Source organism: Calliphora vicina, chromosome 5, assembly GCF_958450345.1.
Source record: "Calliphora vicina chromosome 5, idCalVici1.1, whole genome shotgun sequence".
Lineage (NCBI taxonomy): Eukaryota > Metazoa > Arthropoda > Insecta > Diptera > Calliphoridae > Calliphora > Calliphora vicina.
This window is the reverse complement of record NC_088784.1, coordinates 107,264,478-107,284,688: the sequence shown is the minus strand read 5'-3', so window position 1 is coordinate 107,284,688 and position 20,211 is coordinate 107,264,478. Positions and strand designations below refer to the sequence as shown.

Sequence of the window (20,211 nt, the reverse complement as noted above, 5' to 3'; positions counted from 1 at the left end):
ACTTAAAAAGAATATATATACTTTATGGGGTCGCAAATGAAAAATGTAGAAATTACTAACGGAATGACAAACTTATATTGCCACTCATGGTGAAGGTTATAAAAAATGGTTTTGCTGAAGTCAGCCGTTTAAAACATTCAAAAACTATTTATATGGCATCACTACAACCACTGCACCTTGAAACAGGCAACACATTCATATATATTTATTTGTATTAAAGGTTGTTGTCTAGGTTAATTTCATCGCATCTATGTTTATTTACAGGGTGAATGAGGTAAATCGATAACAAACGGAAGGTAAAGATATTTAAAATAACATTTTTATAATTCATTCATAATGTAATGCAAATCAAATTTTAAATTTATTTCAAAGCTTTCTGTATTATATCTACAATTTAGGGTATAATATTAACTGAAATCATTAATAAATGTAAAAAATCCGCATATAGTATTAAAGCAGAAAATATGTAGTCAGATGAGCGAAATTCGGCTTAACGACCGCCCATTATATATTGGACCTGATACATAATAAACTAAATAAAATTTGGAAAAATACATATAAAAACAAAATTTTAAACAAACATGACAACGATAAATTTCAGTGAATTTATCAATTATTGGGAATTCAGCACTAATTCTTAACAAAAAAACATGAATTTTGTTTAAATATTTTGGACTTGAAATATGTGCAAATACTGTTATAAAAGTAGCAATTATATAAAACAAAATCACTAACGCTAAACTAATAATGATGCTGCTAAACAGCTGCCAAAATGAAAATGTTAACAAGGTCACTGTAATAGCCAATATCAAGCATTCAACCTGTTTAAGTACAAAATATATAATTCGTTTATTTATAATTTAAAATCACATATTAAATCACTTACTATAAAAAATCCAACAAGCCAATTTAGAATTTTGATTAATCTTAAATTTTCCACAAAAACATATATGAGTGTATGAAACATGGCCAGGAAAAGGAAAATCACACTTAATATCAAGTGATTTTTCGCTAAAATGTAAAGAATTATATTAATATTGAAAATTATAAAACTTACGATTGTTTAGCCAAATATAATTGAATAATTGTGACAAATCCTTTTCTAAGCTTCGAGGTCGTTGAACGACGGCGCGTTTGCATGATCGAGAAATGCTTAAATTTTAGAGAAATTTAACGGCAAAATAATATTTGTATTTCAAAGAAATACATATTTAGAAAAGAATAAAAACAAAAATATAATCAACGTTAATTAGACGAATGTACAAATGTTTTGAGAGAAATGTGCCCAAAAACTTCAACAACTAATTTCGGAATAAATGAAATTAAATCGTGAACATTATGTGAAAAACTCGTGACAATTCATTTGTAAATAAGAATTTAAATTGAGATAACAAATTCAGTCCGTGAACACTCAAATTTCTAAAGAAAAATCGAAGAACTTGAAAATTTTCAAAACTTTATACATTTGCATGAATCCTCGCAAACGTTTTGAAATTCCTGCTTGAATAGCTCGCAATGATTTTGGTGAATTTGACAACAATTTTCATGGAGTAATACTTTCAATTCTTGGTCTTCAAACTTTTTTGGTCGGCCTTCCCGCATATGACGATTCATTTGTACAAAATTCAACATTTTCGAAGCAAAAAAAACTATGTTGATCATTAGATCAATAACTACATAAGTGGGAATAAATAAAAACAAAAACCGCATTCAAAATTCCATGTATTGTAAATCCCGCATTTTTAAGTCTACCTACACCAACAAAAACTCAAAAAATCTGTAATCCTCAATAACTGTGGTAATAAGCGTTCAATTGGAAAATGGTGATCGATCTTTGATCATTCTTATATCTCACTAAACATCCATACTTTTTATGAACAACTTGAAAAATTTAAATCGTTTATAACTTTGTAAATAAGTGTTCAAAAGAGGCTCGAATTGAGATCATGTCTCTGATCGACAATAACTTTGAGAAAAGAAACCTACAATCTCATGTTTATTTGATGCTGATTGTCTTTTCTCCTACCTCGCAACTCAAATCTATTACAAATTCTTTAATTTTTTTCTAAAAGTTTTCTAATATTGACATTTATAAATTTCAAGGAAATGAAAAATATTAAAAAAACAAATCTTTAAAAAAATATGTAAGAATTTAATAAAATTAAATGCATATCTTAGACTCGGACTACATTGAACTCGAAAGTCATAGAAGGGCTCAATTGGCCGCTCTACAATGGCAGACAGTAACCAAAATATCCAAGAAGGAAATACGACGTGCCCATCTTAAGTTTGTCTACAAAATCTATTTAATCAGTTTGCTATTAAGTGTTTTAGTGGCGGCTCAGTGGTGGTTCGTTACCGAGATGTATGTTGTTATTGAAATCATTGAAGCAAATTAAGAGTTCTATTAAAATCATAATTTTTTATTTATATAGCAAAGCTGTCCAGATATTTGTAATAATCTACAATTACATTATATTGGCTATTGTGTTTGTACATTTTCTAATGTTAACTTTACTGCAATATATGCTTAGATTCAAGACGGAGAGAAGCAAATCTATAGTTATTACTTATATATTTCTAATGGTATAATATAAAATACTTCTAGATACATGTTAAGAAAATAAATAGATTCATGATATTTCAGGTAGAATTTGGTTCCATAACTATATCCCGTCCCACGGTTGAATCCGATTTAAGTACATTTTTATACGCCTCGCTTTTTACAGTAGCAATGTGGGGCATTAGTTTTATTCTGGCCACAATAGGTCAAGTAAGTTACAATTTAAAATCTATAAAAGTTAAGATATTTTCACAATTTTTTAATATTCTTTGCAGACCGACACGGACCGTTCGTCAGTATATTTGTCTTTGTGGAGTCAGAAATATTATTTGGCTACTTCTACCAGCCTATTAATGACTATGGAATTTAGTTTTATTTCAGTACAAATAAGCATTTCATTATTTATGGTATTTTTCATATCAATTGTAAGTGGACTCATTTTTAAAAAGTTGTATTTAAGAATTTTGCTTTTAATTTCATCTATTTCAATTAAAGTTTTTCATAATCTGGGGACGTTCACTTGGCTCCCTGAAGTTTTACAGAGAAGAATCGAAATTTTGCAAATATTACATTATACTAAATTTCTTGAATATCATTTCGTTATTTGCTAACAGTATTATACTTATTCAACGAATTGTTGATCAAGATTCTGATGAAATTGATGAGGTTTGAGTTAAATGATAATAATAAATTAATCTTAAGTTGAATCACAGAATGTAGAAATATTTTAAATTATGAAATAAATATTTATCTTACATTTTCTTTTAAAATTTAAATTTTAACATGAAAATAAACGTTTAATTCAGAAAAAGAGCTCCATCTGTGATCACTCATATTTCTGATCAAAAATTCATATTTTATATGAAAAACTCGAAATATCTTAAATCGTTAATATATCTGCAAATATGCGTTTAATTTAAAAAAGGAGCTCCATCCGTAATCACACATATTTCTGACCAAAAATCCATATTTTATATGAAAAACGAGAAATATCTTAAATCATTAATATCTCTGTAAATAAGCGTTCAATTTCAAAAAGAAGCTCCATCTGTGATCACTCATATATCTGACCAAAAATCCATATTTTATTAGAAAAACTCGAAATATCTTAAATCGTTAATATCTCTGTAAATAAGCGTTCAATTAAGAAAATGAGCTCCATCTGTGATCACTCATATTTCTGACCAAAAATTCATATTTTATATGAAAAACTCGAAATATCTTAAATCGTTAATATCTCTGTAAATAAGCGTTCAATTTAAAAAAGGAGCTCCATCCGTGATCCCTCATATTTCTGACCAAAAATCCATATTTAATATGAAAAACTCGAAATATCTTAAATCGTTAATATCTCTGTAAATAAGCATTCAATTTAAAAAAGGAGCTCCATCCGTGATCCCTCATATTTCTGACCAAAAATCCATATTTTATATGAAAAACTCGAAATATCTTAAATCGTTAATATCTCTGTAAATAAGCGTTCAATTTAAAAAAGGAGCTCCATCCGTGATCACTCATATTTCTGACCAAAAATCCATATTTTATATAAAAAACTCGAAATATCTTAAATCGTTAATATCTCTGTAAATAAGCGTTCAATTAAGAAAAGGAGCTCCATCCGTGATCACTCATATTTCTGACCAAAAATCCATATTTAATATGAAAAACTCGAAATATCTTAAATCGTTAATATATCTGTAAATAAGCATTCAATTTAAAAAAGGAGCTCCATCCGTGATCCCTCATATTTCTGACCAAAAATCCATATTTTATATGAAAAACTCGACATATTTTAAATCGTTAATATCTCTGTAAATAAGCGTTCAATTTAAAAAAGGAGCTCCATCTGTGATCACTCATATTTCTGACCAAAAATCCATATTTTATATGAAAATCTCGAAATATCTTAAATCGTTAATATCTCTGTAAATAAGCGTTCAATTTAAAAAAAGAGCTCCATCCGTGATCACTCATATTTCTGACCAAAAATCCATATTTTATATGAAAAACTCAAAAAATTTTAAATCGTTAATATCTCTGTAAATAACCCTTCAATTTAAAAAAGGAGCCCCATCTGTGATCACTCATATTTCTGACCAAAAATCCATATTTTGTATGAAAAACTCGACATATTTTAAATCGTTAATATCTCTGTAAATAAGCGTTCAATTTAAAAAAGGAGCTCCATCCGTGAGCCCTCATATTTCTGACCAAAAATCCATATTTTATATGAAAAACTCGAAATATCTTAAATCGTTAATATCTCTGTAAATAAGCGTTCAATTTAAAAAAGGAGCTCCATCTGTGATCACGCATATTTCTGACCAAAAATCCATATTTTATATGAAAAACTCGACATATTTTAAATCGTTAATATCTCTGTAAATAAGCGTTCAATTTAAAAAAGGAGCTCCATCTGTGATCACTCATATTTCTGACCATATTTCATATTTTTTTTATGAAAAACTCGAAATATCTTAAATCGTTAATATCTCTGTAAATAAGCGTTCAACTAAGAAAAGGAGCTCCATCTGTGATCACGCATATTTCTGACCAAAAATCCATATTTTATATGAAAAACTCGACATATTTTAAATCGTTAATATCTCTGTAAATAAGCGTTCAATTTAAAAAAGGAGCTCCATCTGTGATCACTCATATTTCTGACCATATTTCATATTTTTTTATGAAAAACTCGAAATATCTTAAATCGTTAATATCTCTGTAAATAAGCGTTCAATTAAGAAACGGAGCTCCATCTGTGATCATTCATATTTCTGACCAAAAATTCATATTTTATATGAAAAACTCGAAATATCTTAAATCGTTAATATCTAAGCGTTCAATTAAGAAACGGAGCTCCATCTGTGATCATTCATATTTCTGACCAAAATTTCATATTTTATATGAAAAACTCGAAATATCTTAAATCGTTAATATCTCTGTAAATAAGCGTTCAATTAAGAAAAGGAGCTCCATCTGTGATCATTCATATTTCTGACCAAAAATTCATATTTTATATGAAAAACTCGAAATATCTTAAATCGTTAATATCTCCGTAAATAAGCGTTCAATTAAGAAAAGAAGCTCCATCTGTGATCACTCATAAGGAGTGAGATCGAAAAATTCTTAACATACATATATGTTTATAAAAAAGAAACCACTAAACTTACAGCTTTAATTTTTTTTTTATTTGATTGAAATTATTATTACAATTTACAAAAAAAATTATTTTTATAGTTTTAATCACTAGTGATGAAATTTTGAACCTTTTTCGGAAACCCTTCCATTAACGTTTTTATAGTGCTTTCTGTCACTTTGCTCGAACATGTAGTCCATCTCCGTTTAAAATCTACCACACTTTTGGACACCTTTTTTGTACTCTTCAATTCTCTTTTAACAAGAGCCCAATATCTCTCCACTGGCCTTAGCTCCGGGCAGTTTGGAGGATTTGCCTCTCTTGGTACAAATACCACATTATTGTTCTTGTACCACTCAAGGGCTTGTTTGCCATAGTGACAGGATGCCAAGTCAGGCCAAAAATAAGGACACATTATGAAGTCTTATGAATGGAAGCAGCCTTTTTTGTAAACATTCCTTGATGTAAATTTCGGTATTTATAGAGCCCGTTGTAACAAATGAGTGGCTTCTTTTGCCGCAACTGCATATTGCTTGCCATACCAAGAACTTTCTGGGAAATTTTGTCTGCTTTTGGGTCCTAAACTTTTCTTCAACATTCCCTCGAGCATCAGCAACATAAAATTTTTGACCTGGAAGTTGCGAAAAATCTGCCAGAACATACGTTTCGTCATCCATTATGCAGCAAGAATATTTTTTTATAAAACTTGACTTCAATTTCCGTGCTCTGTTTTTGGCCTCTAAATTTTTAGTAGCGTTCCTGTCAGGAACTTTTTGAGCCTTGTATGTTTTTAAACCTGCATTAGCTTTAACTTTTCGTACCAAATAGTCCGAGCACTGAGCTAACCGGGCTGCTTTCCTACCGGATGTGTTGGGAGCTCTTTTGAAAATGCGTTCTATTTTTTTGGCTTTAGAAACATCATGTGGACCATTCCTTCTACCTGAACCAGGTTTTCTATCAACTGACAAGTTCTCCCGGTACTGTTTAATAACATTGGAAACAGTTTGACGGCAGACCTTTGTATGCTTGGCCAACTTTTTGTAAGACCAAGTTGGGTTTTGTTGAAAATATTTAATAATTTCAGTACGCACTTTTTTCTGGTCACTCATTTTAATCAGATTAACAAAAAAATTAATATAATTGACATTACACATAATAACTGACATGTTTTTCAAAGGTAACTTGATCAAAAAAAAATTCAAATAATACTTGGGTTAAAAAATGTAATGAAAAACGTGTGTTAAGAATTTTTCGATCTCACTCCTTATTTCTGACCATATTTCATATTTTTTTATGAAAAACTCGAAATATCTTAAATCGTTAATATCTCTGTAAATAAGCGTTCAATTAAGAAAAGGAGCTCCATCTGTGATCATTCATATTTCTGACCAAAAATTCATATTTTATATGAAAAACTCGAAATATCTTAAATCGTTAATATCTCCGTAAATAAGCGTTCAATTAAGAAACGGAGCTCCATCTGTGATCACTCATATATCTGACCAAAAATTCATATTTTATATGAAAAACTCGAAATATCTTAAATCGTTAATATCTCCGTAAATAAGCGTTCAATTAAGAAAAGAAGCTCCATCTGTGATCACTCATATTTCTGACCATATTTCATATTTTATATGAAAAACTCGAAATATCTTAAATCGTTAATATCTCCGTAAATAAGCGTTCAATTAAGAAACGGAGCTCCATCTGTGATCATTCATATTTCTGACCAAAAATCCATATTTTATATGAAAAACTCGAAATATCTTAAATCGTTAATATCTCTGTAAATAAGCGTTCAATTTAAAAAAGGAGCTCCATCCGTGATCCCTCATATTTCTGACCAAAAATCCATATTTTATATGAAAAACTCGAAATATCTTAAATCGTTAATATCTCTGTAAATAAGCGTTCAATTTAAAAAAGGAGCTCCATCTGTGATCACTCATATTTCTGACCAAAAATCCATATTTTATATGAAAAACTCAAAAAATTTTAAATCGTTAATATCTCTGTAAATAAGCCTTCAATTTAAAAAAGGAGCTCCATCTGTGATCACGCATATTTCTGACCAAAAATCCATATTTTGTATGAAAAACTCGAAATATCTTAAATCGTTAATATCTCTGTAAATAAGCGTTCAACTAAGAAAAGGAGCTCTATCTGTGATCACTCATATTTCTGACCAAAAATTCATATTTTATATGAAAATCTCGAAATATCTTAAATCGTTAATATCTCTGTAAATAAGCGTTCAATTTAAAAAAGGAGCTCCATCCGTGATCACTCATATTTCTGACCAAAAATCCATTTTTATATGAAAAACTCGAAATATCTTAAATCGTTAATATCTCTGTAAATAAGCGTTCAATTTAAAAAAAGAGCTCCATCCGTGATCACTCATATTTCTGACCAAAAATCCATATTTTATATGAAAAACTCAAAAAATTTTAAATCGTTAATATCTCTGTAAATAACCCTTCAATTTAAAAAAGGAGCTCCATCTGTGATCACTCATATTTCTGACCAAAAATCCATATTTTGTATGAAAAACTCGAAATATCTTAATCGTTAATATCTCTGTAAATAAGCGTTCAATTTAAAAAAGGAGCTCCATCCGTGATCACTCATATTTCTAACCAAAAATCCATATTTTATATAAAAAACTCGAAATATCTTAAATCGTTAATATCTCTGTAAATAAGCGTTCAATTAAGAAAAGGAGCTCCATCCGTGATCACTCATATTTCTGACCAAAAATCCATATTTAATATGAAAAACTCGAAATATCTTAAATCGTTAATATATCTGTAAATAAGCATTCAATTTAAAAAAGGAGCTCCATCCGTGATCCCTCATATTTCTGACCAAAAATCCATATTTTATATGAAAAACTCGACATATTTTAAATCGTTAATATCTCTGTAAATAAGCGTTCAATTTAAAAAAGGAGCTCCATCTGTGATCACTCATATTTCTGACCAAAAATCCATATTTTATATGAAAATCTCGAAATATCTTAAATCGTTAATATCTCTGTAAATAAGCGTTCAATTTAAAAAAAGAGCTCCATCCGTGATCACTCATATTTCTGACCAAAAATCCATATTTTATATGAAAAACTCAAAAAATTTTAAATCGTTAATATCTCTGTAAATAACCCTTCAATTTAAAAAAGGAGCCCCATCTGTGATCACTCATATTTCTGACCAAAAATCCATATTTTGTATGAAAAACTCGACATATTTTAAATCGTTAATATCTCTGTAAATAAGCGTTCAATTTAAAAAAGGAGCTCCATCCGTGAGCCCTCATATTTCTGACCAAAAATCCATATTTTATATGAAAAACTCGAAATATCTTAAATCGTTAATATCTCTGTAAATAAGCGTTCAATTTAAAAAAGGAGCTCCATCTGTGATCACTCATATTTCTGACCATATTTCATATTTTTTTTATGAAAAACTCGAAATATCTTAAATCGTTAATATCTCTGTAAATAAGCGTTCAACTAAGAAAAGGAGCTCCATCTGTGATCACGCATATTTCTGACCAAAAATCCATATTTTATATGAAAAACTCGACATATTTTAAATCGTTAATATCTCTGTAAATAAGCGTTCAATTTAAAAAAGGAGCTCCATCTGTGATCACTCATATTTCTGACCATATTTCATATTTTTTTATGAAAAACTCGAAATATCTTAAATCGTTAATATCTCTGTAAATAAGCGTTCAATTAAGAAACGGAGCTCCATCTGTGATCATTCATATTTCTGACCAAAAATTCATATTTTATATGAAAAACTCGAAATATCTTAAATCGTTAATATCTAAGCGTTCAATTAAGAAACGGAGCTCCATCTGTGATCATTCATATTTCTGACCAAAATTTCATATTTTATATGAAAAACTCGAAATATCTTAAATCGTTAATATCTCTGTAAATAAGCGTTCAATTAAGAAAAGGAGCTCCATCTGTGATCATTCATATTTCTGACCAAAAATTCATATTTTATATGAAAAACTCGAAATATCTTAAATCGTTAATATCTCCGTAAATAAGCGTTCAATTAAGAAAAGAAGCTCCATCTGTGATCACTCATATTTCTGACCATATTTCATATTTTTTTATGAAAAACTCGAAATATCTTAAATCGTTAATATCTCTGTAAATAAGCGTTCAATTAAGAAAAGGAGCTCCATCTGTGATCATTCATATTTCTGACCAAAAATTCATATTTTATATGAAAAACTCGAAATATCTTAAATCGTTAATATCTCCGTAAATAAGCGTTCAATTAAGAAACGGAGCTCCATCTGTGATCACTCATATATCTGACCAAAAATTCATATTTTATATGAAAAACTCGAAATATCTTAAATCGTTAATATCTCCGTAAATAAGCGTTCAATTAAGAAAAGAAGCTCCATCTGTGATCACTCATATTTCTGACCATATTTCATATTTTATATGAAAAACTCGAAATATCTTAAATCGTTAATATCTCCGTAAATAAGCGTTCAATTAAGAAACGGAGCTCCATCTGTGATCATTCATATTTCTGACCAAAAATCCATATTTTATATGAAAAACTCGAAATATCTTAAATCGTTAATATCTCTGTAAATAAGCGTTCAATTTAAAAAAGGAGCTCCATCCGTGATCCCTCATATTTCTGACCAAAAATCCATATTTTATATGAAAAACTCGAAATATCTTAAATCGTTAATATCTCTGTAAATAAGCGTTCAATTTAAAAAAGGAGCTCCATCTGTGATCACTCATATTTCTGACCAAAAATCCATATTTTATATGAAAAACTCAAAAAATTTTAAATCGTTAATATCTCTGTAAATAAGCCTTCAATTTAAAAAAGGAGCTCCATCTGTGATCACGCATATTTCTGACCAAAAATCCATATTTTGTATGAAAAACTCGAAATATCTTAAATCGTTAATATCTCTGTAAATAAGCGTTCAACTAAGAAAAGGAGCTCTATCTGTGATCACTCATATTTCTGACCAAAAATTCATATTTTGTATGAAAATCTCGAAATATCTTAAATCGTTAATATCTCTGTAAATAAGCGTTCAATTTAAAAAAGGAGCTCCATCCGTGATCACTCATATTTCTGACCAAAAATCCATTTTTATATGAAAAACTCGAAATATCTTAAATCGTTAATATCTCTGTAAATAAGCGTTCAATTTAAAAAAAGAGCTCCATCCGTGATCACTCATATTTCTGACCAAAAATCCATATTTTATATGAAAAACTCAAAAAATTTTAAATCGTTAATATCTCTGTAAATAACCCTTCAATTTAAAAAAGGAGCTCCATCTGTGATCACTCATATTTCTGACCAAAAATCCATATTTTGTATGAAAAACTCGAAATATCTTAATCGTTAATATCTCTGTAAATAAGCGTTCAATTTAAAAAAGGAGCTCCATCCGTGATCACTCATATTTCTAACCAAAAATCCATATTTTTTATGAAAAACTCGAAATATCTTAAATCGTTAATATCTCTGTAAATAAGCGTTCAATTTAAAAAAGGAGCTCCATCCGTGATCACTCATATTTCTGACCAAAAATCCATATTTTATATGAAAAACTCGAAATATCTTAAATCGTTAATATCTCTGTAAATAAGCATTCAATTTAAAAAAGGAGCTCCATCCGTGATCACTCATATTTCTGACCAAAAATCCATATTTTATATGAAAAACTCGACATATTTTAAATCGTTAATATCTCTGTAAATAAGCGTTCAACTAAGAAAAGGAGCTCCATCTGATCACTCATATTTCTGACCAAAAATCCATATTTTATATGAAAAACTCGAAATATCTTAAATCGTTAATATCTCTGTAAATAAGCATTCAATTTAAAAAAGGAGCTTCATCCGTGATCACTCATATTTCTGACCAAAAATTCATATTTTATATGAAAATCTCGAAATATCTTAAATCGTTAATATCTCTGTAAATAAGCGTTCAATTAAGAAAATGAGCTCCATCTGTGATCACTCATATTTCTGACCAAAATTTGATATTTTATATGAAAAACTCGAAATATCTTAAATCGTTAATATCTCTGTAAATAAGCGTTCAATTTAAAAAAGGAGCTCCATCTGTGATCACTCATATTTCTGACCAAAAATGCATATTTTATATGAAAAACTCGAAATATCTTAAATCGATGGAGCGTTAAAAGGAGCTCCATCTGTGATCACTCATATTTCTGACCAAAAATGCATATTTTATATGAAAAACTCGAAATATCTTAAATCGTTAATATCTCTGTAAATAAGCGTTCAATTAAGAAATGGAGCTCCATCTGTGATCACTCATATTTCTGACCAAAATTTGATATTTTATATGAAAAACTCGAAATATCTTAAATCGTTAATATCTCTGTAAATAAGCGTTCAATTTAAAAAAGGAGCTCCATCTGTGATCACTCATATTTCTGACCAAAAATTCATATTTTATATGAAAAATTCGAAATATCTTAAATCGTTAATATCTCTGTAAATAAGCGTTCAATTAAGAAATGGAGCTCCATCTGTGATCACTCATATTTCTGACCAAAATTTGATATTTTATATGAAAAACTCGAAATATCTTAAATCGTTAATATCTCTGTAAATAAGCGTTCATTTAAGAAATGGAGCTCCATCTGTGATCACTCATATTTCTGACCAAAAATCCATATTTTGTTTGAAAAACTCGAAATATCTTAAATCGTTAATATCTCTGTAAATAAGCGTTCAATTTAAAAAAGGAGCTCCATCTGTGATCAGTCATTTTCCTGACCAAAATTTCATATTTTATATGAAATATAAATCAGTAAATAAACGTTCAATTAAAAAAGGAGCTCCATCTGTGATCATTCATATTTCTGACCAAAAATTCATATTTTATATGAAAAACTCGAAATATCTTAAATCGTTAATATCTCTGTAAATAAGCGTTCAATTAAGAAATGGAGCTCCATCTGTGATCACTCATATTTCTGACCAAAATTTGATATTTTATATGAAAAACTCGAAATATCTTAAATCGTTAATATCTCTGTAAATAAGCGTTCAATTTAAAAAAGAAGCTCCATCTGTGATCACTCATATTTCTGACCAAAAATTCATATTTTATATGAAAAACTCGAAATATCTTAAATCGTTAATATCTCTGTAAATAAGCGTTCAATTTAAAAAAGGAGCTCCATCTGTGATCACTCATATTTCTGACCAAAAATTCATATTTTATATGAAAAACTCGAAATATCTTAAATCGTTAATATCTCTGTAAATAAGCGTTCAATTTAAAAAAGGAGCTCCATCTGTGATCACTCAAATTCATATTTTATTAGAAAAACTCGAAATATCTTAAATCGTAAATATCTCTGTAAATAAGCGTTCAATTAAGAAAAGGAGCTCCATCTGTGATCACTCATATTTCTGACCAAAAATTCATATTTTATATGAAAAACTCGAAATATCTTAAATCGTAAATATCTCTGTAAATAAGCGTTTAATTATTTCAGACTGAATATCTAGTTTTTATATTGGTATTTAGTGGATATGTGTTAATATGAATTATTTTTTTCTTTTTATTACGTTTAAACTTACCCTTTATTCTGTCTAAACGTGTACTCTTTTATTTTAGTAATTTTCTATCAAATTTGTTTGCTGGTTTAGTTGTTGTATGATAATTTAATTTAATAATTTAAGATGATGATGATTTCTTTTTTTCATTTAAATGCATTAATTGTTGTGGTTTCCTTTTATGAGTGATGATTTGAGTATTCAAATGGTGTTAAATTTCTAAAATGTTAGAATGAATTAATTTTCATATTTGATTATTTTAATTAAAAATTTTACTTCAGTTTTTATTTGTAGCACGTTTTATCTAATAGCTAGAATTGAAAACATGTTATTTTTTGTAAATTATTTATTTTTTATTAATATTATATTTAACACACACTCACATAAGATTTATTTGTATATAGGTATAGAGTTTTAATTGTTTTGTATATATTTTTATAAAATTTTCTGTTTTTTTTTAGTATACAATAAATGTATAAAAAATTGTTGCGATTTATTATTAAATTTCTTGCAGAAATATATAAAAAAAAATTTGAAAGGTGGTTAGTAAACTTATTTTTCGTTTGGGAGGTTTGTGCAACCTATAACCATTTAATACTTAAATAGTTTTAATTTAGTTTAAACTTTAATTTCAGTTAATTTTATTATTATATAGTTGTATATAGTAAATAAGGCTCCCGGTGTTCTTTAAAGTGTATATAAAATAGTGTGAAACTGTATTATATACAATTAGTTTTGTTTATTGATTATAATTATTTAGTTTATTTTCACTTAGTGGATTAAACAGATTTCCTAATGAGGAGCCTGGGTGGCCACAGGTGCTGGTAGGGAATCGTTACTGCTGCTGCCGCCAGAAGGCATAAGGGAAACTATAAAATTATTAGAAAAATAAAAAAACGTATAAAACAATAAATTCAAATTCAAAATCTAGTCACTCACTTGTTTGACACGTAGTGAAAGGAATGTTTTGCTTATGTGGTGGTATTTTATTTGTTTTTATTGCTACTAAACTTAAGAAAAACGCCTCTCTGCTTTATTTTTGAACTTTAATAAAATAGACTTACTGCAAGAAAATGTTTAAATAAAACGCATATTATTATCTAATCTTTCACATTATATACTAAATGCCACCTTTAACTAAAGTAGATTATAAGCCAACAATGGTTTAGTAATTGCAATTGATAGATTATGATTTGCTTTGTTATATTTGAAGCCTAAGATTGCTATTTAGTAATTATATAATTTTAAATTTTAGTCCGTTTAAATGCGTGTTTTATAAAAATGTTTATGAAAACTAATTTATATATGCAATTGTTAGGTTTTAGTGTATAAAATTAGTTAAAGCATTAAATGTTTTTAGCTGCAATTGTATTAATTTGAGAAGAAATTGAACTTTAAATTAAATAAACCAATTTTTTGCAATTTAGAATTTAAATTAAATAAAAGCCTGTCTCTTTAAGTTTCCGATGCTGGGCTTTTAGGGTCAAGCTTTTATATTATTTAAATTATATAATGTAAAAAAGTATTGATTTAATTTAGAGTTTATTTTCTTCTATTTGGATCATAGAAATAAAAGTTTTACTGTTAACTTATTTTCTTCTTTTTAGAACACCTTGAATATTTCGAATTTTCGAACATATCTTAAAAAACTTATATTCTAAAAATATATTAATACTTAAAAATTTTGATTTTTTTTGTTGAAAATATATGTGTTAGAAATTGGAAAATGTAAGAAATTTGCATCAACTAAAACTAAAATTATTTTTTAAAGAATGCTTTAAAAATTTTTCAAGCATAAGTTCGAATTTTCGAACATAATTGCCCAATTCACAATTGATGTCGTAGTGTTGTAGCATTGTATGTCATAAATATTTTTCAAACAAATTTTTCGAAACAAAAACAAAACATTAATAAAAAAAATTACGACATACAACGATACGACACCAATTGTGAATTGGGCAAATATTGCATTGTCAATAGGTGTATACATGAATGTCAAATTTCAGTGCACTCTGCTATATCAGGATCGATTGAAGTTTTTATTAAATGTTACAGTAGTGACTGAATCGTTGTCTCAGCAATATCTTCCTCATCCCAAACTTTTATTATCAAGTTCACTCGCAATATCATTTCTTACATCCCCGGTTAGCAAAAACTCTTGTTTTTCAAAGAATTATTAATTTCATTAAAAATCTATTTTTTCAATAAGAATCTTCCAGTAAAAGGCTAATTAAACAACTAATAACTATTACTTTTAGTAATTTTTCTATTTACAGTAGAATTCTATATAACAAGCACTTACAATAATTATAATTTAGTACATATGTAGCTTATTATTTTGCCGCTTTTTAAACAAAAGTAAATATTTACTAAAAAAAACCTTGAAAACAGATATTAAAAAATGTGTTCGCTATTTGCTTTAAGATTAAAGAAAACCCAAATGAATCATTATGGATGAAATATTTTTTAAAACAAAACTGATAACCACCACATTATAAATGTTAAAATTTTAAACATTTTCCTTTCACCCAACAAATTACAATAACAATATCTTACCAATTATGATTATCAAGAGAACAACACCAATAACACCCATTATGATCATCATTTTCATATTGGCCAAGCACTGTTTACGCTTCAATTTACCGGCCTGTTGTTCAAACTGTGAGGCACCCTGTTCCAGGGCATCGGCTCTCTCGCCCAGTTCAGTCAATTTCTGGTCACGTTCTAATACTTTTTCAACATTTACGCGCATAATGCCGACCACTTCATCGACTTTGGCTTGCGTCTGTTGCAAACGCTTGTTTGACTGATTTTGTTGGTTATTATTGCTGGGAAAAGATGATGGATTCGAGGCAGATGGTGGTGGAGGTAAAACGGGAAAACTGTATGCAATATTATTCAAAATTTTTACCACATTTTACAAAACACAAACTCACTGTTTATCTTAACTCATGGTAGTATGTTTGTGTAGTGATTTAAACCAAAAAAAATGTGTGTAAATTATATCATTACTTACTCATTATTTCCTGAGGACGAGCCGGGAGTAACGGGAAAATCATTAGTAGGATCCATTTTTATATAGTTGTTGTGCTTTTAGCTGATTATTGTGCTTGTTTTAGAAACTGTAAAGTAAAATAAACACATGAGTTTGACTGGTGCGATAATTGTTCATAATTAAACAAAGCGAATATGGTGGATCGTGGATCTCTAAAAATCTTTTTCGGTAAATTTCTAGAATTTCATTAAATATTTTCTTCATATTAATGAAGGCACTACTATTTAGTGTCAGACTATTTAATTCATTACAAAATTTGGACTGCTAGTAAAACAAAATAATATAAATGAATACATATGGTAAAATCCCAGATTTTTTTATTATTTATAAAAAAATACATATACCTATGTATATATAGGTATTATTTTTTATTTATAATGATACATTTTGTCCGTTCATAGTCATAAAGATCTATTTTCAATTATAATAAATTCGTTCGCGTTAAAAATATTGCGGTTTATTTAAAAAGAGATTTCATATATTCAATTTTTATAAAAATATATCTGAATTCTACGCTTGACCCTTAACATAATACAGAAGGAAATGTGAAATTATCTAGAACAATACCTTAGTTAACAAAAGAGTAGTTTATATGAAAAAGTGAATGTTTTAATTTTATTTTTTAAATTACCTATAGTGATTTTACTTTTTGGGATTTAGGCATTTTGAATTTAGGTGTTTGAATTTTTTAAATTTTTCCCTAAGACTGACTAAATATAGATAACAAATACCATTTAAAAGATCTAAATAATTCTATGGATTTTCTTGTTTTTCGGTTGATTAAATATTTTAAAATTTCTTGGGAATAAAAGTACGAGAAATTAGAAACCCTAAGCGTCATATGTACTAGCAGTGCAACAAGTAGGTATACAAATTTATAAGACTTGGTGGTTTTATTTTTTTATTAAAAACTGAATTTTCAGAATTATTTTTATTTATAAATGTTTATTATTTTCATCGAAATTAATCTCTCAGTGACCTACTTGAACTTTTAAATATAGTTTTAATTGTTAATTTATTACGTTTAATAAAGAAAAACTTGAAAAATATACAATTTACATAAACAAAAAAACTTAAGGTGGGGCAACAAGTTGTGTTTGGGTATAAAGAATATTACACAAATACCTATAATAGATTCAAGCATTTTGTAGCCCTTTTATTGTACATCTATAATTAATTAGAACAAGTTTTTCTGCTATATTTCAAGACAATAAACATAAAAACACAAATTAATAAAAGAATAAATGACGTAGATTATTTTTCATTAAAGGTCTATTTCTTCATTCTTGTCACATTGTGATGTGTGTGTATTTTTAACATACGACGATTATGCATAGTATATTCAACAAGTGCAAACATTAGTTACTTGTATAAAATGTTAGTAGCTAACTTGTTGTTGTGACTATTTAGAAGTCCAACACAATAAAAATGATTCATTGTACATATTTTCACCAATTATCAAAGAAAGAAATTGTGCCCACTTTCAAGTTTTCAATTTTATTATCACGTTCACATTAAATATGCGAACTTATTTTATTTAATTTACCTTAGGTGGGTTTATGTTTTATTTTTATAATAGTTTTTAATGATTTTTGTAAGAAAACAAACTTAAAAATTGAACAAAAAAAAATTACAAAAACGTAAAAAATGCACGAATTATATTTTTCACAATGACGGACTGCAATAATATTGTGATGAAAAAGTATTGAGTATTTGGGTATTGAGTACTCAATACCGACTGTTTTTTGAGTACTCGATACTCAAAAGTACCTACTCGTTACTTTTAGAGTTGCATTTTCTTAAAAAAAATTTTAATTTATCAAATATTTGATCAAATTTGAATTATATTACACCGCACAACAAAAGTTGAGAGACCATACACTTTTGAAGCTACACACTTCATATAGTCATGGGACATTTTCTGTTTTTTTTCTAGTCTGGCGATGTGAATTAGGATTATCTTTACATCTCTATTAAATAATTTGTTTTAATGTATCAATATAAATGAGTTGAAAGTTTTAATTCCAATTGTCTTAAAAAGGTATGTGAAGTATCACATTCCAAAATTTCATGTTTTTAGCTGTGCTCTAAAATAACATAATTGAGAAAAAAATTTACCTATTTATTTGGCGATTTTTTGTTTTATAAAAATTAAAAATATTTAGATATATGAACCAAACAAAACTCCATTATAAGCCTAACAGGGCTTAAATCTAGCTTATCCAAGCTTGTGGTATAAATTCCCGAATTTTAGAAATAATAAAACGTTTTGTTTTGAGTTTTAGAAAAAATATCTAAACCCTAAGAAATATTCTTTTAATTTTTTTGGTTAGACCCCTTTCACAATACGCAATTAGTTGCGCAAGTATCTTGTGTTTACTGATGCCTGAGGTAATGTCAGGGGTCTTAAGCTAGAATTGTTCCATTATCAGTCCATAGGTTTGAAGATCCCCCGATCCGAAAAAACTCGTACTTTTAATTTATTAAATATTCTTATTTCTTACACATATGAAGTAAAAAACAATTACAATATTTGTTCACTTTTAATGTTAATATAATGCATTTTAATATTTATACAATTTGTAACTATTGTTGATATTTGTTTGTTTTTGTTTTTCTTTAAGTTAAATTTGGCCTAAAAATACCGCCATCAGCAAATCTGGCTTACGCCCTTTAAGAGTCTCCTCCAGGAATTACCACATCGACCTATACCTTCGTATAGGAAGTCGGAATTCTCGAACTCAACTCCTGAGTTTTATGGTCTCCACCAAAATCCAATATGAGTTTTGTTTGGTACTCCACCAGTGTTCCAAATTGAGTTTTGTTTGGTACTCCACCACGACAAATTATAGGTTATAAATTATAACCAAAACGAATGCATGTGGTTAATGTGAAAACTTCGAAGAACCGTAACGCGGTACAGTTAGACGACGCCAACCATCAACCAATGCGAGTGAAACGCAATCCCTCGAAGGCAGCGAAAAAAGGACGGCCTGATTGCCCTTAAACGATAATGGCAATGACGCGCGAGTTCTTCCTCCACCCAGAGCTGAATTACGAATGGTGTTGATATTTATACAATTGTATTTTTCACATTTGTGTCATCAATTTCAAGTGAGTGCAGAATATGCCTAGAACAAGAATGCTGATCAGCTGTTCGTATTTATTTATAAAATAAAAAAAAAATATTGTTTGTGATAAAAATTCTTAAAATATCTGAAACGTCTTTACATTTGTTAACAATATGACACTGGATTTTGGAGGCTGGATTCACAATTTCACAGTTACTGCTACCCAAACACTCAAGGGTTGTATCTTGTATAACATTTCGTCCAATGTAAGTTATATTTTTTGAATGTAAACAAAACAAATTAACAATTACTATATTATTGATTGGCAGGTCTTTCCCAGATATGTGCCATGATGTCAAACATTTACACCGCGATCTCAAGCGGTTCTGTAAATATCATACAGAAACGCATGGAATACATTTTACAACTATTGCACTATAGCGTCCAAAATATTACCTTGTATAAATGTCATGCTTTTGATAAATATTTCAGTAAAATAAATCCAAAACCAAACATTGGCCGTTAAAAGTTTGAATAAAAATCTGGAAATAATGCAAGATCAAGTAGATTTTAGAGATTAAGGCTATAAGAAAAAGTCAACTATAATTAATGAACTAGTGTTTTCAACTGGTCAACAAGAGGAACAGCGGAATGCAAAAGAAGGGATAACTGATGTGCTCGAGGTATGAAAGGCAATGAGAAGTTCTATAGCAATTCGCCCACAGAAACTGTCATTTTTGTCCCAATATGTTCCCTACATGGTAGACT

At 28.3% G+C, this 20,211-nt stretch overlaps 2 protein-coding genes across 3 annotated transcripts; one reads left to right on the top strand and one right to left on the bottom strand.

Annotated features, from left to right (window-relative positions):
- The first annotated feature begins 2,165 nt into the window (after window positions 1-2,165).
- On the top strand, window positions 2,166-3,235 carry LOC135961523 (uncharacterized). The gene is made up of 5 exons (XM_065513025.1): window positions 2,166-2,365; window positions 2,436-2,586; window positions 2,648-2,773; window positions 2,839-2,988; window positions 3,059-3,235. The coding sequence occupies exons 1-5, from the start codon at window positions 2,166-2,168 to the stop codon at window positions 3,233-3,235; spliced, it is 804 nt and encodes a 267-aa protein (XP_065369097.1).
- A 10,407-nt stretch (window positions 3,236-13,642) lies between these two features.
- Syb (Vesicle-associated membrane protein synaptobrevin) lies at window positions 13,643-18,060 on the bottom strand. Of its 2 annotated transcripts, none has more exons than XM_065512426.1 (4): window positions 17,919-18,060; window positions 16,334-16,439; window positions 15,871-16,199; window positions 13,643-14,183 (listed from the first exon to the last, which is right to left on the bottom strand). In XM_065512426.1, exons 2-4 carry the CDS (start codon window positions 16,387-16,389, stop codon window positions 14,107-14,109), a joined length of 462 nt encoding a protein of 153 aa, XP_065368498.1. In that variant the 5' UTR covers window positions 16,390-16,439; window positions 17,919-18,060; the 3' UTR covers window positions 13,643-14,106. The 2 variants fall into 2 exon arrangements, with proteins under 2 accessions (XP_065368498.1, XP_065368499.1); XM_065512427.1 differs by having other exon boundaries at window positions 15,871-16,145.
- Between the last annotated feature and the right edge of the window lie 2,151 nt (window positions 18,061-20,211).

Bases quoted from the DNA above. Each gene is read 5' to 3' on its own strand.
- LOC135961523 (XM_065513025.1), top strand. From the start codon at position 2,166: ATGCATATCTTAGACTCGGACTACATTGAACTCGAAAGTCATAGAAGG. The intron at 2,366-2,435 runs GTATGTTGTTAT...TTATTTATATAG, and splicing joins TGGTGGTTCGTTACCGAGAT to CAAAGCTGTCCAGATATTTG. The intron at 2,774-2,838 runs GTAAGTTACAAT...TATTCTTTGCAG, and splicing joins TTCTGGCCACAATAGGTCAA to ACCGACACGGACCGTTCGTC.
- Syb (XM_065512426.1), bottom strand. From the start codon at position 16,389: ATGGATCCTACTAATGATTTTCCCGTTACTCCCGGCTCGTCCTCAGGA. The intron at 16,200-16,333 runs GTAAGTAATGAT...TATTGCATACAG, and splicing joins TCGTCCTCAGGAAATAATGA to TTTTCCCGTTTTACCTCCAC. The intron at 14,184-15,870 runs GTAAGATATTGT...ATAATTTTATAG, and splicing joins TCTCTTGATAATCATAATTG to TTTCCCTTATGCCTTCTGGC.